The sequence below is a fragment of the Dipodomys spectabilis genome, unplaced genomic scaffold (genome assembly GCF_019054845.1).
Source record: "Dipodomys spectabilis isolate Male_0828 unplaced genomic scaffold, ASM1905484v1 ptg000157l, whole genome shotgun sequence".
Taxonomy (NCBI): domain Eukaryota; kingdom Metazoa; phylum Chordata; class Mammalia; order Rodentia; family Heteromyidae; genus Dipodomys; species Dipodomys spectabilis.
Window position 1 is genome coordinate 17,833,122 of NW_024870834.1, and position 25,911 is coordinate 17,859,032.

The following is a 25,911-nucleotide window of genomic DNA, read 5'->3' on the forward strand; positions in this document are numbered from 1 at the left end:
AAGGTGTAGCCAGGCACTGTGGCTCACATCTGTAATCTTAGTTACTCAGGAGGTTGAGATCTGAGGGTGGAGGTCCAAAGCCAACCCCGGCAGACAAATCCAAGAAACACTTATTTCCAACTAACCAGCAAAAAACTGAAAGTGAAGATGTGACTCAAATGGTAGAGTGCCAGCTTTAAGCAGAAAAATCTAAGTAACAGCCAAGGCCTGGAGCTCAAGCATGCATGTGTATGTGCGTGTGCACACACTGAGACATACACACTAAAAATAAAAAACATGGAAGGGAGGGTGAAGCTTCCTCCTAACCAGGGACTCAGGAAGCCTTGGTGTCCCAGGCTTGATGAGAATGCTTTTGATAGCCATGACTGAGTGAATCCTGGCCAAGTGGTTGAACTCCATCTCTAGCCCAGGATCTTGAGGGTTGGGTTAGAGCTCTCATCTGTAGACACTGGTTGGTCTTTGGTGACTAGTTCTCATCCTGAGGCTGTCTAGGGCCATCTAAGTCAGTTCAGTGGCATAACACATTACACAGTGCTTCCTCAGTACAAAGGCACATGAGTAAGCCCCACTCACTGAGAGAACCTGGGGTATTGGAGGAGACTGCTGGACTGTTAGGGTTCAGGTTTATAGAGAGATTGGTTGGAGGAAGGGCAAGGCCAACTCCAAGTCTAAGAACTTTTCCCTTGCAGCTTAGAGCTCTGCCCTCGCAAGGACTTTTGAAAGACTTCAGGGACACTGCTGGCTAGTTTGGGACTGTCACTTACTTGAAAAGAAGGAGTCAGTATGAAGGGGTCACCTGGAGGGTCACAGAGGTTGCGGTGGTGAAGATTTTAGCTCCTTGTGATTGCCCATCATTACCCAGAATTCACAGGAGCAAAAATAAGATTTGTAAGAATAACTGTTTTCAGTTGCTGCAAAAGATAAACAGAAGCATCTGGGGGGTGTACAAAGACAGTTTTTAATAGATCCTGACACATACAATTGCACATTTGGATGTTTCAAGGTCTCCCCTTTCGTCCATGAAATCTTCGGGGTGGGGGCAGGTCTCACCCAGATCACAACAGTTAAGACACAGAACTTGGAGGGTTTTGTGGGTTATAGAGGAGTGAAAGACATCGTGGATGTCAAAGGCTTACCTTTTCCTGGGGAGACAAAGCAGAAGTGGTCAAAGCACCTGGAAGGGTCTAATCTCTGCCTCTGTCTCCCACCCACTGGCCAGTCCAGCTGGGCTGGGGCTTTATCAGTTTATATATTTCTCGCAGTAGGAAGCCTGCAGGGTGGCTCCACGTATGGATCCAGGGGATCCTCTGGCAAGCAGAGGAGGATTGTGGTTAAGAGCATAGAGCCAGAGCCAGCTGGCCCGTGTGTGAAGGTCAACAATGCTTGTTCCTAGCTTGGGCAGCTTGTTCCTAGCTTGCTTAACTCCTCCGTGCCTTCATTTCCATCTTTCCATCTGGTGTCTACTGGATGTGAGTTTTGTCCATCACTGCCTTATTGTTTTATTTTTTTCTTTGTTATCCTCATTTTGATTCTGAGTCCCTATTTCACCATTGTGGATAGAAATTCAGCTTCAGGAAGCTCTCAGGGTCTAATCTTCTGCAAGTGTTGACCTGTCAGGGAAGCTCTGTGGACACTAGGCCATTTGTCCTTGTCCATACTGATCACAGTGTATGTAACACAGTGCCTGCCCAGCTGGCCCACGGTGACTGCAGAAGTTCATCAAACCCCTCTGTTGGGTCTGTTCTGCCCACTGGTATCTGTTCTTGGCTATTCTTCATCTTCTTTAAGCTCTTCCTGTTGGCACTGTTTCCCAAGGAATATAAAATTTCAATGCAGAGTGGTCAGCCTTCATGTTGTCTGTTCCATTTGTCACGTGGGACAACCAATGCACCCAGGACACGCGGCTTGGTAGTTGCCAGCCATGACATGAGGCGAGGTCTCTCAATCTCCTGTCCCAGTTTGTCTCCTCCTCTGCTTTCCTCAACTTCTATCTCTTCTGCCACTGCCTCCTACCTTGGAACTCTTTCCCTTTGATACTTCACAATGACCATGCATGTCCACTGCTTTGGCCCCCTGATCAGCTACTCACTGGCTCCCTTCCCCATGCCTGGAACCCCATTCTACTCCCAGCTTGTCTTGTGGCTCTTGATGAGACCACCGGGGATAAGTCCCTGGTGGTCACAAGATACAGAAGGTGTCCCTACCCAGTGAAGGGCACAGCCCAGCAGCCCAGAGACGCCTAGAGCCAAGCCAGACTCAGACTTTATTTGCTTGTGCACAGCCCTGGCCACGATGCTTGTCCGCTGAGCTTTCCAGTCACTTCTGTTTCACTGTTGTTGACTTGGCAAGACTTCTTTGCTCAAGCTTCTTTCCAGGTGAATCTCGGATGGCTTCTGAAATGTGAAGAAACTGGTTTGAAAAGGAAGGGAGTGAGTGTGAATCCAGCCACGTGGCTGATGCTCACATTCAAATAATGCCATTTAAGACATTAGCTCTCATGTTGGCAGAACAGGGAATGTGGGTTATGGTCAGTGTTGGCAGGGGGCTTTGGTGGAGTGCTGGCTCAGTGATTAGCAAGGGTTGGATTTATTTATTTGTTTTAGTGTTGGTATTGAGGTTTGAACTCAGGGTCTCTCGCTCTCCCTTGGCTTTTTTGCTAAAGGCGGTGCTCTGCTACTTATGCCACACCTCCACCTCTAGCTTTTTGCTGGTTAACCAGAGATAAAAGGCTCATAGACTTTTCTGCCCAGGCTGGCTTCAAACTGTGATCCTTAGATCTCTGCCTCCTGAGTAATAAGAATTATAGGTGTGTGCCACTGATGTCCAGCAAAGGTTGAATTTAAATAATTTTACAACATGCTTACCCTTTGACTCAGCTTGGGTATACCCCACCAAGTTTGTTTTAGAAGAATACAAGTGTAAATACCCTTTAGCAAGGATGTTTGTGACAACAATTTATATTGGCAAACTATGTAAATTCAACTATTATAATACTTTAAACCTCATGAAAGTGGGATTAAGTTATGAAATTGCTATCCTATGAAATAACATGCTATAGTTAAAAAAAAAAAACACAACAGAGAGGAATCTAGACATAGGCCAGGCACCCATGGGTGCCCATTTACAGACCCAGACCTCTCAGGGGCAGTGGTCCAGTGTGGTGGGTGATAGAACATTCTAAAACTACAGAGACCTGAGGTCAAGGATCATCTTGGAGGGCTTAGCTTCTCTACATCTCTTTCATCATTCATCACATCATCAGTGAGGCAGTACTGACAAGGGCACAGTGGGAGTCAGATCCCACGCCTGCCTGGTGAACAGTGCGTGCTGGGCACACAGTTCAGACTCTGTAGACAGTACTATCGTTTCTACTCTCACCACCCTCATTTTCCCTCTCTCCTGCCTGAGTCACAACCTAACTAGCTCCTCCCCTACTCAAAAGCAGAGCAAATACCTGTGGCTTCCCAGAGCACAATGCTGGCTCACACTTCACCCTTGTGATTCCTTTGTCCTCTTGTCCATTCTACCCAGCTTGATATACTCAGCAGAAATGTTACCACCCACTCCCCAGTGATGCCTCTTCCGGACCACAATGGCACCTGGCATGCACTGCCATTGTTCCTCTCACCTGTCAGGGTCTGAGCATTTTCCCCTTGTTACACAGCTGGGTAGGGCTGGAGCTCCTCTGGTCTCAGTCCCAGCCTCGATCCCAGTGGCCAGGAGCATATGCTGAGGCTCATGCCATGCTACGTGAGTGAACTGTGGAGGAGAAGGCAGGAGGCTGGTGGTGCTGTCCTTGCAGCTAGTGGCTGCAGGCAATGTCTTCTAACTCTCAGAATGCAGATGAGATGATCCCAGGGCCTCCCACTCACCCAGCTGGGTCCCTTGGAGAGAGCAGGAAAGGCCAGGGCTCACCTGAAGTCCACTATGCCTTTCTTCTCATCCAGCTTCTTTATCAACTCTCTGACTTGGTAACGGTTTATAGGGACCTTGTTTTGCTAAGGAAGTGGATGGAGTATGTTCCAGAGCTCTCTGCTGCCCCAGTTCCAGTGACTCCCCACCCCCATAAACACCTTGTGCTTCTTGGGACCATGGTGGCTCAGAGGGCACTGTACTAGCATACAGAGGGGCTCTCAAGACTCTCAGAGGATCTCCTTTTCTGGGGAGCAATTAAGGGGAAGATCAGGGCCCAGGGTAGTCCCTGGGGGTAGATGGAACTCTCTTTTACAGCATCTAAAGGCCATCCATGCTCCTCCTAGCCAGTTCTGGCCAGCCAGACCTCTCCACCATGGGTCTGGTACCAGTGTCTTCCCATCTCTGTCTGGGCCTCAGGCTGCTCTCACTACAGACCAAGCCTTCACAGGCACATTTTTGGGGGGCTATGGAGTGCAGGATTTCAGGCCACATGGTAGAACCAAAGTAGAAATGTTGGAGATGTTGGGTATGGTTGCCTTCTTCACTTAGGACAAAGGCCTAAGGCAAAAAGTGGGTGGCATGTGCCACCATACCTAGCAATGTGTGATTGGGAGCCTCAGGCCATATGATATAGAGAATAGCTTCATCTGGGGGCTGAAGGCCTGGGGTCCCCTCCGGGTCTAGATAAATGAGGTGAATGCCTGTAGTCGATCCCAGGGAGCTTTATGAAGTTCACACATGCTTTTCTGCCCCTCCTCCATGCCTGCAGCCACCAGTAACCAGCACACCTGTACCAGAGCTTTCCGGAACTCGCCCACAGGCATTGTCGTTGATCCTGTAGGATTCAAGCTCTTGAGGAACTCCAAAACTGTGGTTTTCTGCTCATCTGCATAGCTCTGAGGAGAAGCAGGAGACACCAGGAGCCATGTGGCCTTATCACAGCTACCACACCTCCCCTCCCATTCCCCAAAGGGCAGCCCAAGCTCCAGGGCCCAGCAAGGCTGAGAGGAATGAAAAAAGGCAACTCAGTGACTTGAAGCCCCATAGGTTAGAGCTGCTGTAGAGCAAGGACCTTGCACGGGTGCGATGGAGGTCATGATGATGGACCTTGTGTTTCCAGAAGCTTCACCTACTCCATCTATCCATTGACTTAATAGATGGAAGATGATGTTGTTAAGGTAGCATTAAGGGTGTAGGGTCAGTAGTCATCCCATGTCCCATTTGGTTTGGAGACTTCCTCTGTTAGGACTAGTACAAGTACAGATGGGGCACTGTGGGCTGGGGTGGGGGCTGTTGTTGTTGGCTCAGAAATCACAGATTAAACCACAGCCACCAAGTGTGACGGGTTGGACCAACTTTAGGCACTCTTAGGATTTTTCCATTTACCACAAATGCACATATGGAGAAGCTCTTTGTTTGACAACTTTAAAGATAATATTTCATTGTTTTCTTCTTAAAAACAGTGCTCATATTGGAAGACAATTTTAGATTAGCCAAAAGAAGAAAATGAAAAATAACCCATAAATCCACCCCACCATCTTGGATTTATCTGTATCTATCAATCTGCCTACTGTTCCTACTGTTTTACAAAATGCTCTGTAGTATCACATTTTGAACATCTTTCCAATGTCATTAATATTATTTTGGGTCCTTCTGAAATATTTTTTTTTTTTTGCTTCTCTTCCTTTCCTACTCCAGAAACCTCAGTCCTTCCAGATGAATGGACATTCCTGTAATGCCCAACTCCTGGATTATGTCCTCAGTTCTTGGTCCCCTGCTTGTCTTTCCCACATCTCCTTTTCCAGAATGCACTATTTCCCATCATACGGGGAGACCCTCTAAACCTACAATTCCAGGTGTGCAGCTTTAACAGCCATTGGCCATCCCACCAGCACCTCAATCGAGTGCATCCAAAAAGAATCGCATTCAGTCTGATTCCCCACACTATTACCCACTACTGTGGAGAATCCCATGGGGGACCCTGTTACATTGGATTGTACAGACACTCCGGGAAAGGCTAGGTAGATGATTAGAATCCAAATGCCAGCTTCCTCCAGGACTCCCTGGAAACTCTGAGAGGAAGGCTGGAGCTCACCTGGATCAGTTTCATAGGATTTGTCCACTTCAAGAAGGTTTTCCTGGTGGAGGTCCCTTGCATTGTGTTGTGCACCACATCCAGTTGGGGGTGAATGGCACATACCCCATCCAGTGTTCGAATGAACTGTTCAGTTACCAGCACATTCTGCAGCAAGGAGAGAAAGAGAGAGAGAGAGGCCCATGATGAGAGAGCTGCTATTGTGCCACCATCTCACCAACCACATGGTTCTCCTCTCCTGCCCAAGCCAAGTGCAGGAACGTTTTTCTTTGCTCGTTTGTTCTGCAGACCTGCTTCAAAGTGCTGTTTTAGACCCTGTGACTTGGCTGTTAGGTTTACTCCGTGATTTGGATCAGATATTTTCAATGAGTGCCCATGGTTTGTGACACACTGCCGGCTCAGCTCTGCTTAAAAGCCTGCATTTAGCAGGCAAGATACAACTATGGAGTCGAGAAACTGGTTCTTAAATACCCAGAATGTCCAAATCTACCTGAGTGTTATTCTTAGAGCAGGTGATCCAGAAGAGGGTCCTTGTTCCAACTATCCTGTCATAACTCAAAACGATGAATGGGGATTTCCTTTTGGAAGTGCTTTCAGAGCTGGTTTTTATAGGCTACAGGTGGGGAGGTATGTTTTCTGGGACAGAGTGCCTCTACCAGTTTGATCCATCTGTATCATTCCTTTAGATGGGGTTCTGAGTATCCTTTTCTTTTTCAAAGAATTAAACGCATGCTTTATGGACTGAAAACTGTAGATATCCTGGTCCTAGTAGCATTTCCAAAGCAGGGACTCTGGTACTGGTTAGAAGTATGGCAATGAGCCGGGCGCTGGTGGCTCACGCCTGTAATCCTAGCTACTCAGGAGGCTGAGATTTGAGGATCGCGGTTCAAAGCCAGCGGGGGCAGGAAAGACCGTGAGACACTTATCTCCAATAAACCACTAGAAAACCGGAAGTGGCACTGTAGCTCAAGTGGTAGAGCGCTCGCCTTGAGCTGAAGAGCTGAGGGACAGCGCCCAGGCCCAGAGTTCAAGCCCCACGACCGACCAAAAAAAAAAAAAAGTATGGCAGTGTAGCTGACAAAACAGAAGGATGGGCTGGGCTAGGGTTTGGATGTGCTTTTCCCTCCTCCCCCTCTAGATCCATTTGTTGGACGCTTAGTGCCCTGGATGATGGTGATGGGGGTGGGGGTGGGGGTGGGGGTGGGGGTGGGGGTGGTGGTGGTCGTGGTGGTCGTGGTGGTCGTGGTGGTCGTGGTGGTGGTCGTGGTGGTGGTTAGTGCAAACTGATTGGTCATCGCAGGTACCGCCCACCAGCAAGGACTTGAGGAAGTTCTCGCGGGAACTCATGAGAAGGCGTGGTTATAAAGGAGCAAGCATGGGTGCTTCCGGTCTCATGGTTCTTTCCCTCCCATGAATACTTCCGCCCCGTGCCTGGTGGTGATGGGTGCCGTCCCAGGCCCTCGACAGAACCCGTGCCATGCTCTTGAGGTGTTTGGTCCCCCAAACTGTGAGCTAAACAAGATATTTGTTTACTTTTAATTAATTTGTTTTTCCCCTGGCGGCGCTGGGCGTGAAGGCCGCGCCTCGAGCGCCTCACCCCGCTCCAGGCTGATGCTCCGCCCGCTGGAGCCGCATTTCCGCCGCGGGGTTTTGGATGGTGGGGTGGACATTAGAGACTCTCAGATTGGTCTTCCGGGGCTGGCTTCAAACTGAAGTCGCCTGAGTAGGTAAGATTTCAGGTGTAAGCCACCAGGGCCTGGCTCAAAACCCTCTAATTGACAAAGAAAGACCAGCCTTAGGTATTTTTTACAGCAAAGAAAACAGATGAACACACGTTAAGCCATGTTATTTGTTATAGTGAGCTGGCTGTGTGGACACAGCTCGGAGGTTTGTGTGCTCTCCAGGCTGTAAATGGTACCTTCCTCTTTCTCCTTTGTCTTTCTCTCCCTTCCTTCCTCCTCCTTTCTCTTCCTTCCTTCCTTCCTTCTTTCCTTCCTTCCTTCCTTCCTTCCTTCTTTCCTTCCTCTCTCTCTCTCTCTCTCTCTCTCTCTGTGTTTCTCCTCCTCCCCCTCTTTCTCTTCTTTCTTCTAGTACCATTTGTAATGTACCCCAAAAGCTTAGGCTCAAGTGGTAGAGCAGAACCTGGGTCAACACCTTCCAACCTGCCAGTGGGTGAGGGGCAATGGCAATGTTGGACCTGCGGCCAAGACTCAAGTAACATCCTGGTCGTAAAGGCACAGCTGTGGTATGAGGGCAGACAGAGTATGGAAGGATCAGGGAGGAAGGAATGAAGGAACACAGTGAAAGGAAAGCAGCTATGCTTTTAAGTTGTGACCAATAAAAATGCAGATTTTACTAATTATTTCTAAGTCGTGTGGCTTTAAATATTCAATATTTCATCACTTAGTACATGATAAGACAATCATCTCACAAAACACCACCCTGAAAGGCATTTAAAAATGACTATAACCTTGTTATTCTTTTTCTTTGGTATTAGGGATTGAACCCAGGAGCATAGCCCTTACTGTCTTACTATGCCCTGGCTGACCTTGTACTCCTGATGCTACTGCCTCCATTTCTTGAGTAGCTGAGATTACAGCTGTGCATCACCATACCTGCTTTACCATTATAGAGCTCTCAAATAGGAGACAAAGCTCTGGAGTTACTCTTTTGTTTCTTAGTTGCTATGGAAAGTTACCTAACCTCTGTGTTTTAGTTCCCTCATAGGTAAAAAGAGAAAATGAGAAAAAGTAGTTGTTATGTCTAGAATTTTGCTTCTTCTCATCCAAAAGAAGTAGAAGTCCTAACCCCAAGTAGCTGTAAATGTGACCTTATTTGGAAATTAGTTTTTTTTTCCTTTTTTTTTTCTTTTTGTCAGTCCTGGGGCTTGAACTCTGGGCCTGGGTGCTGTCCCTCAGCTCTTCAGCTCAAGGCAAGTGCTCTACCACTTGAGCCACAGCACCACTTCTGATTTTTCTGGTAGTTTATTGGAGATAAGAGTCTCATGGTCTTTCCTTCCCGGGCTGGCTTTGAACTGTGATCCTCAGATGTCAGCCCCCAGAGTAGCTAGGATGATAGGCGTGAGCCGCCAGTGCCCAGCTTTGGGAATTAGGTTTTTGAACCAGATAAATAAGGTATAATGAGGTCATTTGGATAGTCCCTAACCCAAGATGATTGTACCCTTATAAAAAAGAGGATTTAGAGGCCAGATATGGTATTTCACATTTGAAATCTCAGATACAGGAGGCAGACATAGGAGGGACATGGTCTGAAGTCAGGGAAAAAATCTGGAGGCCTTTTTTTTTAATTTTTATATTTTGGTTGGTTGTGGGGCTTGAACTCTAGGCCTGGGTGCTGTCCCTGAGCTCTGCAGCTCAAGGCAAGTGCTCTACCACTTAAGCCACAGCACCACTTCCTGTTTTCTGGTGGTCTCATGGACTTTCCTTGCCTGGGCTGGCTTTAAACCATGATCCTCAGATCTCAGCCTTCTGAGTACCTAGGATTACAGGTGTGAGCCACCAGCACCGGGCTTGGAGACCTTATTTTAATAAAATAAACTAGGGGCTGGGAATGTGGCTTAGTGGTAGAGTGCTTGCCTAGCATGCATGAAGCCCTGGGTTTGATTCCTCAGTACCACATAGAAGCTAGAAGTGGCACTGTGGCTCAAGTGGTAGAGTGCTAGCCTTGAGCAAAAGAAGCTCAGGGACAGTGCCAAGGCCCTGAGTTCAAGCCCCAGGACTGGCATAAGTAAATATAAATAAATAAAGCCAGGTGCCAGTGGTTCACCCTCTAATCCTAGCTTCTAAGGAGCTGAGATTTAAAAAATTTTTTAATTGTTATTACAAAAGTGACGTACAGAAATGTAACAGTTACATAGGTCAGGTAAAGAAGACATTTGTTTTTGAACAATGGGAGCTGAGATCTTGACTGAAGATTGTGGTTCAATAGCAGCCTGGACAGAAAACTCTGTATTAATCACCAAAAAGCTGTAGCTTAAGTGGTAGAGTGCTAACCTGGAGCAAAAACGCTAAGGTACAACACCCAGGTCCTTAGTTCAAGCCCCAGGACCAGCACAAAACAACAACAACAAAAATTCCCCAAAGCATTAAGGATTGGGGATGAGGCTCAAGCATTAGAGTGCTTGCCTAACCAACATGAGGCCTTGAGTTTAAATCCCAGTACTTTTTTTTTTTTTTGTAAAAAGGAATTTTGAGTTGGGTGCTGGTGGCTTATACCTGTAATCCAAGCTACTTAGGAGGCTCAGATCTGAGGATCATGGTTAGAAGTGGGTAAGAAAGTCCAAATAACCATCAAAAAACCAGACATGGCACAATGGCTCAAAGTGATAAAATGCTAGCTTTGAGCAAAAAAGCTCAGGGACAGCGCTTAAGCCCTGAGTTCAAGCCCCATGACCAACAAAAGAAAAAAAAAAAGAAAAAAAAAGGAAATTTTTGGTGGAGAAGACATGCACACAGGAGAAAGCCAAGAAAAGTAAAGGGACAAGCCAAAGAACACCAGGGTCTGCCAGCTACCACCTGAAGCTAGGAGAGAAGTGGAGAGTGAATTTCCCCTTGCTGGCAGCCCCCTCAAAAGGAACTGGTCTGCCTGATGCCTTGGTCTTGGATGCCCGGCCTATGCCTCCAAGGAACAATGCATTTTTATTGCTTAAGCCTCAGTTCTAGGACAGAACATAGTTTTCTCCCTACTTGCTACAGTAGCATTAAAAGAGCTGGGATTTTAAATCTGCTTAGAGACAAAGACCATCAAATGGCAGACAAGTATAGACTATTGTTAGTATCAGCCATTGTTGCTCTGAGGATTCAGGCTAGAGCCCCTTGCAGGAGTCCGAAGTAACCTAGCTGGGTTTCCTCCTCCAAATACTGTTCTGAATGCAACAGGCCAAGTTATATAATAAAAATACCTTTGTTGTCTGCTATAAATTCCTGTGATTATGGAACATTGTATGATCCAGTCCATTCAGTAGTAAACCAATGATATTTTGGAGCTCTTCTACCTTTTCTTTTGGCTCTCAGGTTTATGTGTTGGGTTCCCAAATCTGGTCAATTATTTCACTGTGATGTTACTGACACAATGGCTATTCCTTCAGAAAGGACCCTTCTGGAGATGGTAGTAATACCAAAAGGAGAGTCTTTTTGTTTTATACTTCTATGAGGGCTACGGGAATTGAGCCATTGGAGCTGGTGGCATGAAAGCATGCCTAGTAGAAACAGCTACCATTTGATTACTCACAGCAATGTCCAGCTCTTCCATCTTGGATTTGAGGTTTCTCTTAATGGACATGATAAGTACAACTGCGCCTTCCATACTCATAGGGTTCAAGAAAAGCTATGGGAAGAGAGGCAGGACAGGAGGGGGCTGAGATGAAGCAGGAGAGGCTGGTTTAAGGCAGGACTTCCATTTCGTCCCATCAAATCACAACCCACTATCTCCTTTCTAGACTTTTCTATCAGTACCTGTTTCCATGTCCATCTGCTTGTCCACCCATTTGCCTCATTACTCATCCATCCACCCATCCATCTCCTTTCTCATCCATATCTGTCCATCCATCCACTTACCCACTCACCCATCCTTTCTCTTGTCTTACTTACTACCCCTCCATGTACTCTGTCATCCCTCCATCCCTCCCATTTTCATCTGTCTCACCCACCTACCCAATTCATGTCTCCTCCCATCCATCTGTCCATCCATCCATCTATCCATCCTCTGTCTGTCCATCTCACTTCTCATCCATCTCACTCCTATCTCCCTTCCTATCCATTCATTCATTCACCCACCAACTTCCTCATCTCCTTTCCTGTTCATCCACCCATCCACCCATCCACCAATCCATCCACCCATCCACCCACCCATCCATCCATCATCCATCCATCCAATATTGGTTGGAGGCTTGCCATGTGCCAGCCACTAGCCTAAGCACCAAGAGATGCACAAGCAGACATGACAGGTTTTCTGCTTTCAAGTAAGGTAATACAGTAGTTGAGTTGGGAAGAAAAGTAAGTAAGCAGATGGTATCAGATGTGATATGAGAGCGGTGACAGAGGTACACAGGTTTACTGTAGGAATGAGGAAAGGAGCATGAAGCACCAGGGAGGGGATCCTTGAGCTAAGCCTTGTTGGACAGATACTTCTGAAGAAATGAGAGAATCCAGGAGGAAAAAGATTCATCAAAGGAAAAAAAATGGGCAGGCAAGTACAAAGGAGTAAAGATATGAAACCATATGAGGTGTTTGGCATAGCACATGTTTTGTAAGCAGGCCCCAGAGCTAGGGTCAGCCGCACAGACCTTGTGGCTTGGGACATTATTGTCATGGTTCTGGGAGCCGTCACAGCATGGATAGAGGTGAAGAGTAGAGCACATGGAGCTAGTAGCTCTGCTTACTTGCTGCCTGACCTTGCATTTAATTCCCTGATCACTTTGTACCTATCACTGTGGTAGAGCTGCTCCAAGGTCCAGTGTTACAACTCAGATGGAGCAGTCAGACTTGGGCCTGGTGCATAGTATGTGATCAGTAAATGGGGGTTATTGTTACCAAAGCCTTCACTTGTGGGTTTAGGAAGAAGGCTGAAAGATCCATTGAGCATTTACTGTGAATAGATGTTTCCCAGATTCTGGTGCAGTCTAGGGGAAAAAAGGTCAGTGTAGGCTGTGCCCTGGAAGAGCTTCCAGTTTTTGCAGACTCACTTCTCCAGAAATGTTTCTAGTTTTCAAGATAAGGAAAGGGCATGGCCTGGGGCTGAATGTGCCGAATAATAAATAGATACTCCCTGTGGCAAAGCCAAGTGTCCTTATCTGTGACCAAACTAGTAAGTTTTGATCTCTACTTCCCTCTTCCAATTTTCAAACACTTAAAAATTAGAATTTATTACCTATAGCCTATGGAGAAATTAGGAAAAAAGTTCAAAAAAATGTTTGAACCAGAGATAACCCTGTTGCCACTTGTCTAAGGCATCTTCTTAGGCTTTTAAAGTTCAGGTTCTGCTGGATGCTGATGCCTGTAATCCTAGCTATTTATTTAGGATGCTGAGATTTGAGGATGGAGTTTGGACGCCATCCCAGCCAGGAAAGTGTGAGAATCTCTAATTAACCAACAAAAGCCAGAAAGGTATGGCTCAAATGGTAGAGTGCCAGCCTTAAGCAGCAAAAACTAAGGGATAGCTTGCTGCTCCTGAATTTATGCCTCAGGACTGGCGCGCGCGCGCACACACACACACACACACACACACACACACAAACACACACACACACATGAAATGAAACAACAACAACAACAAAACAGATTCTCAAAACAATCCTTGGCTTCATTAGGCCCTGAAGTTAGTCACTCTCGAGTTATACCTGGCTCTAATCCATGTAGCTGGGACTTCAGCTTTGTCATTAAATGGCCAGTCTGGTTGTTCTCCCTGCATCACACAGATCCTAGCTTCCTCTTGTTCCTTAACAGCTCTGGCTTTAGTTCTTTAGAATTGCAGGTTCATCCTCAGCTTTCTCATACTCCTTCCTTCAATACAAGGACCTCCATATCTGGCATTCTCCCAGAATTTCCACACCTTGAGTGAGTTGGGATGGCTTTGTAAAGGCAGGTATCACTGGCTGCCCTCTGCCTCTTAACTGTTGTGTGGTCTCAGTTGTCTCATCTAATGGGTGGAGCTGACGGAGTCCCTTTTGTAAGGCTGGGCTGTGAGTGATGATGTGGCCTAGCTCAGGCTGATGCAGTGGGCGGCTCATGATAGCCCCAGAGAGAGGAGCTGGTAACAGAAGGCCTCCTCCTGCATCTGTTTTCAAACTGCCCAGCAGTATCCATGTTGTAAGTAAAAATGAACCATGAATCCATCTATCCGTTCACTTAACACAGATTCATTGGCATCTACTATGTGCCCACCACTCTACTAGCATAAAGCTAGACAATTTGCAATCACTTAGATGAAGGCAGCAGATTTTGCAGGAAGAGTGAGCTCAGTTTTAGGAGCTGCAGGAGGCCATAGGGCTGAGGACCTGCTGTGCACTGAGCTCTGCAGCAGAGCAGAAGTTCAAGCAGGCCGGGGAGTGGCGTGTGGTAGGAAGGAGAGGAAAGAGGACAGGGAGGCCTTCACTGGCAAACCATGGGGAGCTTTTAGAGGCTGGGGAGGCACACAAGACCAGAGGATTAGATTTGAGTAACAGGAAGTCATTGAGGTCTAAGCTAGAAGGTAAGAGATTGAAGGTGGCATGGGGGGGGAGTAGAAATCAGTTCTGTGTGCTTAACATACCATGACCTCAGTGTGAAGAAAAGGCTGTGGGAGACCCAGGTGGGACAGGAAAGAACATCAGAAGATGCACATACAGGAAGTATAAGATGGAGGACCCAACAGTTCTCTCCAACATTGTCCAGCCTTGCCACCCTGCTGCCCTCATTACTTTCCCCACCCCTTCTTGTGGCCTTCCCAGCCCAAGAGTACCTTCAGCACTTGGAGGGTTTCATTGAGTTCTAGGCCCCTGCTGATCCTAGTGGCCCCTTCATTATTGATGTTGTTACTGCTGACATCCAAGTAGCAAAGGCAGGAATTGATTTTGAGGACTTCCCCTAGGGCTAGGGCCCCTTCATTCCCAAGGCCATTCATGGAGAGATCCAGTGTCTTCAGGGTCACATTAGTCTCCAGGGAAGGGAAGAGTATCATGATCAAGGTTGTGTAAGTCTCACCCAGACAAGTACTCACCTTCTATCCCCTGCTGGCATTCATTGGTCCCCTAGAGCCCAGTGGTCCCTTGGAGAGGCAGATTTGCTCCATCACTTCAGATCCCTCCCAGCTGGAGTTAAGAGTCTCAAGCACTTTTGAGACTTGTCCCATTTGGGTTCTGGTTTCTCCACTCCTTAAGTATACTTCCTCTTGAAGGATCCCCAAACATGTCACCTAGCCCTCAGCAGGTAGAAATATATATAAATGCACATGCAGGAATTATGGCAGGGAGCCAACAACTCAGAAGCATTGGGTGAGGGCTCAGGATGCCTTCACAATGGTTTCTATGGGGAAGAAATTCAAGATGGCAGGAAGGGAGGGCCTGGCTGACCTCACTTGGGCTTATCACACCACTCTCAGGGAGTCTTACCCGGAGACCGTTGCACAAGGCTACAGCTCCCTGTGTGTGGAAGTGATTCCAGCTTAGATCCAGCGACTGGAGCCCTACATTGAAGCCTGGGATGGAGGAAGGGCTCAGCTTAGCATCCCTTACATCCCAAAGAACCTAGCATCAGAGTTAACAGAGCCATGGTGTTGAGGCCTAAGAGCAATCAGTGGGCATGGAAAGCAGAACACTCAGGAGATAACTTTCTCAGTTATTTAGACACAAAATTGCAAGAGGATCTCCAATGCTGGGAAAGACAAAGTAAAATATCCATAGTCTTCTATTATAAATGCAAAGTACATTGGTATCATCTATTTGGCCAATGTTAATAGGATCACAGATACTTTCCCATTAAGATAGCCCATCACACACCTTTAAGAAGACAGAACAGAATATGGAAGGGTTATATACTTGGATCAAAGAAAACTTACCTATAAGTATTCATTAATAAAGATAAGCTTTGTGACTCACAGTGGAAGGGCAAAGCATACCACCATGTTCATAATTGGAACATTCAGAACTACATGCACATAAAGGTACAAGAAGCCCTCTTTCCTCTCCCTCCCTTTGGCTGGTCCCTTCCCCCATGGAAACCTACCTAGCATTTGTCCCAGTTGTTCTCCTCCTATATCAGAGAAGTCGTTGTGACTGAGAGCCAATGTCTTAATTCGGTAATTGGACTAAAGGAACAAATGGTAGAGTTTTATTTCATTTTTAAAATTTATTTTTGTTGATGTGGGGCTTGAACTCAAGGCCTGGGTTCTGTCCCTGAGCTTTTTTGCTCAAGGCTCTACCACTTTGAGCCACAGCTCCACTTCTGGTTTTTAGGTGGTTAATTGGAGATAAGAGTCTCATGCCCTTTCCTGCCCTGGACTTGCTTTGGACCACGATCCTCAGATCTTAGATTCTTGAGTAGCTAGGATTACAGGCAAGAGCTACCAGTGCCTGGCTAAGAGTTTTATTTTAATTTAATTAATTAATTAATCAATTAATTAATTTTTTGGTTTTTGGAGACAAGGCTTCATTGTGTAGCTCAGCCTGGCCTTGAACTCAAGATCTTCCTGCCTCACATTTTTGAGTACTGAGATTATAAGTGTATACTACCACACCTTGCAAGAGAGTTATTTTTTTTGTCTTCAGACTGAAATTTTCTCATTTCAGGGCAGTATGATGGAGGTTCTAGGTACCAAAACCTGGGTGAGCTAGAGTAAAAGGAAAACAGTTTCTTATTATTTTTGTTTGTTTGTTTGTTTAACTATCAATGCCCTGGGAGAATTCAGTGCTATTCTAAAAGCTCTACCACTTGCTACAGCTTTTACTGGGGTGAGAAGTGCTAAAACATTCATCAGCTCCCTACACTATGCAAATGGCTTTGTTTCACTATGCCTAGAGCAGTTCTTCCTGGTCTCCCAGGCACATTCCCACATTGCTCACCTGCACCCATGCTCCTTACCGACATGGCTTGGCATAACAGTACTGCAGAGTCTTCCTTGAAGTTATTTCCTGTAGTGAGTGTTCTGTATTAGCAATGAACTTTAGACCCTGACCCCCTTGCCCTCCCATATTGTAGCCCTGCCATCCTTGCCCCTTCAGAACAATTGGGTATACAAAGATGACAAGCATTTACAGCAAATATGTAGACATGAGGAAATAGGAGAACTTGTGTTTACTATCTGCTTCATGTCTCCTTTTCCCTTTGACACTTGAATATGAATATCTGTAGCTTATAAAGAGTACCTAACACTTTCCAGGTGTGGTGTGAGGCACAGTCCAGGCTGGCTTGGGTATAAATGTGAGACCCTGTCTCAAAAATAACCAAAGAGGCCAGGTGCTTGTGGTTCACACCTGTATTCTAGCTACTGAGGAGGCTGATATCTGAGGATTGCACTTTGAAGCCAGCCTGAGCAAGAAAGTCTGTGACATTCTTAACCTTTATTTAACCACCAAAAAGCCAGGAATAGAGTTATGGCTCAAGTAGTAGAGGACTAGCCTTGAGCAAAAAAGCTCAGGGAGAATACCCAGCCCCTGAGTTAAAGCACACATATAAAAAGCCAGGGCATGGCTAAAGTGGTAGGTAGGTCCTCTCCTTGGATTTCCAAGAAGATGACATTTGAATGGAGGCATGAATGGAGTGAGCCATCCAAGCTAGCCTGGCAGGGATCTGAAGGTGGAGACATTTAAGCAGAGGGAAGGGTGCTGTGAAGCACATCAGAGAAGCTTTGTCAGGAAAGCAGGAAGCTAGTGTGGCCAGGAGGAAGAAGGATGAAAGAAGCTGGCCTGGCTGAACTAGACTTTGGGATTCTCTCTGTTCTTCTCCTCTTCCTTTATTCCCAGTGTACTCTCCCTCCCCTCCCATGGGCTCACCTGAAAGCTTCAGTTTTGAGAGTGAAGAGGTATTTCCCTGGAGGAAATCTGAGATGATCTTAGCCCCTTCCAATCCAATCTTATTGTTGGAAATATTCTAAAAGAAAAAATCATGTTTATGTATGCAAGAATTGCACCAAGGGCCCTCCCTAACTAGTGAGGTCAGAGGGAGGGGGACTTTCAGAGGGAGTATAGCATGAGGGTGGGGACAGAAGACTAGGGTGAAAGTATTAGGATTAGTGCAAAGGATGACAGACAGAGGAAACCTGGTCCCTGCTTCCCCCTCGACTTCCCAGCAGGTCTCAGTTTTCCTCTGAAGTTACTTCAATAACTCCATTTCCTCAATTTACCCTGTCTATTTCAGATGAGACTGTTTTTTTTTTTTTTGTTTTGAAACAAGGCAGCTTCATTTGAAGAATTTGCCATGAAGCAAATAAAAAAATTAGTTTGAAGTAAATAATCAGCATGAATTCCATCCATTGATCCACAGATTATGAATCATTTCACTAAAAAGAAAGCTACCCATGGACAGAATATTTTTAGGCCAATGGGACAGACTTTGTATGGCCCAGCCATTATAGTCTTACTTGTTTTTTTTTTCCCTCTTTCAGTCCTGGGCCTTGAACTCAGGGCCTGGGCACTGTCCCTGAGCTTCTTTTGCTCAAGGCTAGCACTCTACTACTTGAGCCACAACCAGCTTTTTCTGTTTATGTGGTGCTGAGGAATCAAACCCAGGGCTTTATGCATGCAAGGCAAGCACTCTATCACTAAGCCACGTTCCCAGCCCAACTGAGTTTTTTTTTGTTGTTTTGTTTTTTTTTCCTCAAGGTTAGCATTCTACTGCTTTGAGCTACAGTGCCACTTCTGGTTTTCTGGTGGTTAGTTTGAGATAAGAGTCTCATGGACTTTGCTGGCATTGAACTGCAGTCCTCAGATCTCAACCTCCTAAGTAGCTAGGATTACAGGTATGACCAAATGGTGCCCAGGTCAGGTTGTTGTTTTTTTTTTTATGTTGGCAAAATACATACATAATTTCCCAGCCTAACCAGTTTTAGATGTATAAGATTCCTATTGTACAGCTATCACCACCACCTGTCACCAGACATATTCTGTTTGATGAAATTGTTTCATGCAACTATGCAGAGGCAAACATCCGTTTACAGACTTCTAAAGTTCAGACAGAAATGATGTTAAATTTCCTTCCAGAGAACACAGTCCCCCTCCAGCTTCTGATGCATATTCCTTCTCTGAGCAGTCATGTCTAGATAGAAGGTGGCCTGATTCTAGGCAGGGGCATTTGGCTTAGTTTGGGTGACTTCTGAATTGTGTATGTGTTAGGAGCCCATGGAGCATGGCACAATACCAACTCTTGGAGATAGTAGTTCTCTTGCAGCATTTCCACCAAGCTTAGAACACCCTCTTCTGTGATGCAGTTATCTTCCAGTTCCAGCTTGATGATGGTTGTGTTGGACTTCAGCCACCACAAGGCAGGGGCGGGAGAGGAGAGAGGAGAAAGACACAGAAAGGATTGGTGACCCAGTGGTTTCTAGTCTTCAACTTGGCCCCTCTCTTGCATTCCATATGAGAGGGTGTTATGGTTCAAAAGTGGATTGTCCCCCAAGGGTTCATGTTTCAGAGGCTTATTCCCCTGTGTGGTGATGTGAAGGGGGGGGACATTAAAAGGTGGGGCCTAGTGAAAGTCGTTACTGGCTCTTCCCCTTTTCTCTCTGCTTCCTGTCTTGTCATACATCGTTCTAGCATGGTGATGCTGCCTGCCACAGACCTTCCCTAGAGCTAAGCTGATGTCTGAGCCATGTTCTTGAACCTACTGTGCCAAATAAAATCTCCTTTTTTCAAAAGTAAAACTAGCAAGCCTCAGGTGTTTCATTATAGCAATGGAAAAATGGACTAATGTAGAAGGCATAGAGATGCAGACTAGGAATTCTGAGGAGTGGAGAGGACAGGTGAAAATAACACAGATGAGCTATGTCACTGAGTTTTGCTAGAAACTGGAAGAATTCAGATAAGGGTTATTAGTTCTATCAGAGGAATAAAAGGTGAGCAAGTGGACAAGGATGAGCCAAACATTTTTTAAAATAATGCCCCTTCCCCCCCAGAGAGAAGACTGCTACCTACTGTGAGCTTAAGGGTAATGTGGTGTGCTTCTTAAAGAAACTGAAATATGAAGATGTTTGCAAGGAGCTCCTTTGAACTGTTTGTTTTTTCATTTTTTCTTCCAGTTTGGTCTTAGCCTTACCTGATACTCTTTTCATAGGAGCCACCCTCAGGGCTGTGTGGAAGGATCTGGACTTAGTGGGGTAGGCCAAATTCATTCATGCTCAAAGACAAGGAAGATGTCCTCATTGCCTTGCAGACTGGGTACTGCTTATCAATATTTAGCACACAAGTTGTTACCAATTCCAGAGTGATCCTGGGAATAGCACTTTGTAGTGTGAAACAGGAGATCTCTTCACCAAAGCATCCCCATTTGTCTCCTGGGCCTGTATCTACCTACTTGTTGCTCTCTGTGCTGCTGGCCAGGGAAATGAGGAACAGAGGGCATGGTGAAGGGATAGAGTCAGGGTTAAACAGGACCTCCACAATCAGCTTCTCATTAAGCTGTGGAAATACCTAAATAGTCAAAAACAACAACAAAATAAAAGTTGATCTCATCAGAATGTCATAATGACAGATTGTCAAGTGAATGATTCAGGAAATCAGAGAAGAAAATAACTTCCCTCCTCCACTATGTTGGAAACAGTGCCAAGTTCTGAGAGAATCTCCCTGTTTCCCATGAAGCCATGAGATAATGGTGCATTCCTGTCACTTCATTAATCACCTTTCCAGGCCTCAGTAAGTTCCAAGATGGCCTTGTTCTCTCTCTGCACTTTTCCTCCCCAGAAAACAGTATGTCTCCATATACAAATGCTAAACACAAATAGTGCTATGTATAATATATATATATGTGTGTGTATATCTATCTATCATCTATCTGTCTATCTATCTATCTATCTATCTATCTAAAGAATGAGCATGTGGGGGAAAAACAACCCCTGACATTGCCCATAAATGTTGTTCCATGCCACGTAGAGCCTGGACAGCTCAAATGAACAGCATTTATCATATACCTTGAGGAATCATTGTCAAAATATGTTCTGACTGTGATTACTTTCCAGCCAAAATCAGAAGGGCGCATTACAAGACTTTTGAATGGTGCCATTCATTTCCCAATTGGATAAATTTCAAAGCACAGCATTAATTCCTTACTCATCCGCTCAGACTTCTGCATCATTGGACTCAGCTGCATCCATCTTCTTGGCCTTTGTCTTTCATGACTCTACCTAGCTTCTGCTCCCTCTCCATAAGTGCTTTACCTTCCTAAATGAATAGTGCTGTACTCACATATAATTGTTAAATTCTCTGTGCTGAAAGCCAGGTTTTTTTGTATGCACTCAATTATAATTATAAAAGCTATGATAAATTCAAGTTCAGGTGGTTGTTTGGCCATGCCATGCCAAGTGATAACATTATTCTTGCAGAATTTTACAATGTGGTCTTTGAAAATCGTAATTATTGCAAAAGGTAGTCATTGAATGGAAAGGCTCAGTAGCAGACCTATTTATAGCAAAGGCGAGCTTTGAAATAGAGGCCAGGTTTGCATTTTGTACTGTGCTCTGAATTTAAATTTTGGGCCTAATTCCTAAGCCAGCCACTTTTCAAGGATGGCACCTTACATCCTGAGTGCAAAAAAAGCACAGATTTTAAGACTTTAAGGGCTACCTAGCAGCTCTTCCCAAGAACTACAGGGAAAAAGCAACTGGCAGCTGAGCAGAGCCCAGGGTTTAAAGGTTGTGTATAAAGGTTGATGTTTAAGTTCCAAAGAAAAGGCCTTGCCACCTTGACAAACCTCTGTGTCCTCCTCTCTCCCTCCCTCCCCCTCCCCCTGCATGCTCACCACCAGGGCTATAGCAATGGCCTTGGTACCCTTGGGGCCCAGCCCATGGTGGTTGAGATTCATGTGGGGCTCTTCCATGTTGCGTAAGAAGTAGGAGGCAGGCACAACACCCATCAGTTTGCAGGCCTCCAGGTATAGCTCCCTCTGTCCAGTGGTGTAGTACCTCTCTGTATCTGTGGAGAAACACACATGAAACCTTTGCCTTATTTCTCTAGCCCCAGGCAATGTCTAATTTTGACTAGACTCCCCACTTTCAGATGTCTATCCCTGTGCAGGCTAGCTCGAAGCCAACTCTAGGCTCAAAGTCAGCCTATTGTTGGAGAGGGAGACTTCAACTCCAGATAGCCCCAAATGGATATCTCACTTTGGGTTATAGGGAGAAGGACTGGGGTTTTAGGCCCCTGGACTTTCTAGGAGAGGTAAACAGTGTATTTTACCCAAACTTCTCAGACTGGCCCTATCCAGTGAGTGGTCACCAGAGATATATAAAGACTCATTCTCCTGCCCACCTTGGAACAATCCTGAAAGGAATCAGCAGCTTTTGATGGTTCAGGGCATCCCCATTTCAATTTTAGTTTCACTACCACCATTAAAATATGAGCCACGACGTAGGTACAGTAGCTCAAGCCTGTAATCCTAGCTATTAGGAGGCAGAGATTGGAAGATAGCAGTTTTGAGGCCAGTTTGGCCATACAAGTTTGAGAGACTAGTTCAACCAAAGGCTGTGCACAATAGTGCGTGCTTGTGATCTCTTATGACACAGGGAAGCACAAGTAATCAGATCTCAGCCGACGCATAAAGCAAGATTCTTAAATCTTGGACCTGATTCTTAAATCTTGGTTATTTTCAAATAACCTAGGCAAAAAGGAGTTTGAGGCATGGTTCAAGTGGCAAAATGCTTGCCTTGCAAGCACAAGCACCAAATTGGATTTCCACTATCACTATATGTATATATGCCATGAATAAAACTTTGACAACATTTTGAGTTGGGTCAATTAGAAGAATGCCCAAGTAGGATAGAAGGTCAACTCAAAATTGCAAATCAACACAAGTCAGAAAGACCTTGGAATTCATGAGGAACAAGCAGCTTTGTTCCTGAGTGGGCTTTTTCCATCTGCCATCCCTGATGACAAGTGTAGCTCCTGATTATATAGCTGATCAGTGATAACAAGCTCGCAGAAGTATAGACTTCATTCCAACCCTTGTGCCCTTTGTTCCTTAGACCATCTTGGCTCATGGGCAATAGGCACAGTTCTCCTTGCTTCTCCCATACAATGATGCCCTCATTAGGCAAGTCTACTTGGTGGCAGGGCCTCCTCTGTCCAGCTGGCATTTAATCTGCATTTGATTTTCCTATGGGCCTTTGGCCAACCCACCCCAGGCATTTCTAAGGCAGACAATGGAGCTCTGTTGGGGAATGGACAGCTTCCCAGGGAAGCTCCTGGGAAGGAGCTAGAATGGCTGCCTAGCAGGTCTCCCAGTCTCCATACTATTGACATTTTGAGCTAGAGTCTTCTCTACTGTAAGGGGCTGTCCTATACATTGCAGGATTTTTAGTAGGATTTCCTGGCTGCACACACCATTTGCCAATAACATCCAGGGCCTAGCTTGCCAAATGTCCCCTAGCTGCACAGTTGTTTTTGGGTAAGAAAATCACTGTTGTTCAGGAAACGGCCTGTGGTTGGGTGAGCAAATCCTGCTTCTATCTCCCTCATGTGGATTCCCCATCTGCTCACTGCTCTTTCCAGGAAGCCCTTCCTGCCCTGTTCTAGCAGCTTGGCACCAGCATAGGGACACTAGAAAGTAGAACAAATTAGGCTCCAGTGTCTGCTTGGGATAGAACTTACTTTTTTTTTTCTAGATGTAGGGCTTGAACTCAGAGCCTGGGTACTGTCCCTGAGCTATTTTGCTTAAGGCTAGCACTTTCAGCCACAGCTCTGCTTCTGGTTTTCTGGTGGTTAATTAAAGATAAGAGACTCACAGACTTTCCTTCCCAGGTTGCCTTTGAACCATGATGTTCGATCTTGGCCTCCTAAGAAGCTAGGATTATAGGCATGAGCCACCAACACTCAGTGGGACACATCTTTTGCTAAGAAATTCAGTCATTAGGAAGTGGCGCTGTGGCTCAAGCGGTAGAGTGCTTGCCTTGAACTGAAGAGCACAGAGGCAGTGCCCAAGTCCAGAGTTCAAGCCCCAAGACCGACAAAAAAAAAAAGAAAAGAAAGAAAAAAGAAAAAGAAAAGAAAAAAATTCAGTCATTAGAGCTTTCCTATGGGTCAGAGAAGGGAAGGTAATTTTGTCTCTTGGACTTTTCAGCCCAGGCTGGCTTCAAACTGGGATGCTCAGATATCAGCCTCCTGATTATAGGAATGAGCTAAGATTATAGGAATGAGCCACCAGCACCCGGTTCATAGGGAAACATTTAATGGCCAGAAACTCATTTGCATCTTGATTCTGCTTTCAACAAGCTGATGTGGGAGACAGGCCATAGCCCGGCACAGCATCTGTTCTCTCCTGGCCAGCCTGGAGGAGGTGCTGTAGAACTAAACATAGCTTTTCTGCACTATCCCACATGTAGGGTGGTCCATTCTGCAGAGCCAGCTTTCTCCAGCCACCCTCTCCTCAAATATCCACCTCACCTTCAATCTCCAGATCTGTTTCTGAGTCCTCCTGGGTTGTTTTCTCTTTCTCAACATTGGAGGGTGCTTCGGCTTCACAGTAGAGCATGTCATCACTGCTGTGGGTTGCTAACTCTGTTGTGTCATCTGCAAGAAAAAAAATCTTCTTGGCTTCAGTTGGAAGGGGGAAGGGTCACTGCTCCTCCTGACCTCCCAGGTCCTGGCTGTAGCTTTTGTCCCTGCAGCATTGCAGCATCGAATGTCAACCTCACATGCTGCTAGGTAACTCCTGTTATAGCAAGCCTTCCTTCTAACAAGCAGCACAGTGCTGCCTTGGGACTGAATAGTTGTTGGTAAGATCCTGGGATACTTCTAAGTGTCCCCTGGGCACTGGTTGCTCCTGCCCCATTCCTTGTTGGGATGGTCTTGGTGAACTCCATGTTCACACATGTCCCCTTTCATTTGCTTGAGTGGTTTTAACTGCCCACTCTTACTCTTTCAGATGAAAGGATGTGACCCAACACCTGTCTTACTTATTGCCAGATGCAAATAGTGCTGGGGAGTGAAGGAGAAGGGGAAAGGGCTGGGCAGGTGGTGACTGGGGTCAACTGTGAAGTAAAATATGATCTGTTGCAGGCAATAGAAGGCAATTTTTGATTTCTAAGAATTTCACCTAGCTTCTTCCAATCCTATATTGTTTCTATGAGTAGGCAAAGAGGGCTTGAGTAGATAGATTGATTACCTGGCTTGAAGTTGCTGTTATTAACTATTCTAGTCTGGTTTTTGAGGTGCTGGTGGGAGGAGCAGCCCTTAAGACTTGCTCATGTTTTGTCCACAGGGCCACTGATCTGGGACCAGGGGTGGGTTCCTGAAAGCTTCTCACAAGGCTCAAAACTCAATCTTCCATAATCCCTAGGATTCTAGTGGCATCAGGCAGTCATGCTGTGCTTCTCAGCCTACTCATCAGTTTGGCTGGGTATTTGTAGTTTGACCACCCAGGTTCTAGGATGGTAGAGTGCCTAATAGTACCATAAAGACAGACCTGTATCTCTGTTGGTCCTTGTTCATAGACCTGGGCTCCCATTTTTATTTCTCACTGTGTGAGACAAGGTTTGTGTAACACATGACATGACTAGTGGAGGCCTGATGGTCAGAAGACTTAAAGCAGCTTCTGAGCTGTAAACTGCTGCCTAGGACCTTGAAAAAAAGTCAAACAAGTTTAGAATAACATTTTCTAAATTAGTGTAATGCTGATAAATGTTCAACAATTGTCCCTCTTGCAAAGACACACATATTCTGACTTACAGTGTCAGCCAATTCATGTGGTGTAAATATTCCCAACCTGGCTGCCTTCTAACTATGAATATGACATCAGCCAGCCCACAGAATGGAAATGATGGTTGGCTAGAGCCAATATGAACCAGCTTCAATGCAGCATCCTGTCTCACTGTCAACCCTCAAGCCCAAGCCAGTATAACACAACATCCCAATTCTAGAAGGAACTAGGCAGAGAGAAAAAGTGCTTTGGGGGAATCTGTGTCATCATCATGTGCTATTTCCCACAGCCCAGGAGGGCCCAGGGATTGGAGATAGAATGCCTTTTCACCTTGTGTCTTGGACTCAAGAGATTCCTCCTCCTCCATGCTGCCAGGACTCTAGAAGGCTGATGCCAGCTTCTTGCCACCTTGAGACTGCTTCCCTAAGCAGCACACTTTTCCATTCAGCTTTGTCTTAAACTATGTATATTGCCCTGGCAGAGGCAAGTTCCAGGGGAGCTTGCCCCTATCTTTTCATCCCAGAAAGCCTGGAGGACAGCAAGCTTGGGTGGGAATTGGACATGCAT

The 25,911-nt window shown here is 45.8% G+C and overlaps 1 protein-coding gene across 1 annotated transcript; it reads right to left on the reverse strand.

Annotated features, from left to right (window-relative positions):
- Nucleotides 1–792: 792 nt before the first annotated feature.
- On the reverse strand, nucleotides 793–25,911 carry Lrrc74a (leucine rich repeat containing 74A). The gene is made up of 16 exons (XM_042692834.1): nucleotides 25,818–25,911; nucleotides 25,675–25,725; nucleotides 24,090–24,215; nucleotides 21,451–21,623; nucleotides 18,859–18,966; nucleotides 17,496–17,592; nucleotides 16,585–16,634; nucleotides 15,730–15,811; nucleotides 15,117–15,202; nucleotides 14,468–14,662; nucleotides 11,261–11,356; nucleotides 6,011–6,157; nucleotides 4,704–4,811; nucleotides 3,916–3,998; nucleotides 1,137–1,142; nucleotides 793–796 (listed from the first exon to the last, which is right to left on the reverse strand). Exons 1-16 carry the CDS (start codon nucleotides 25,909–25,911, stop codon nucleotides 793–795), a joined length of 1,506 nt encoding a protein of 501 aa, XP_042548768.1.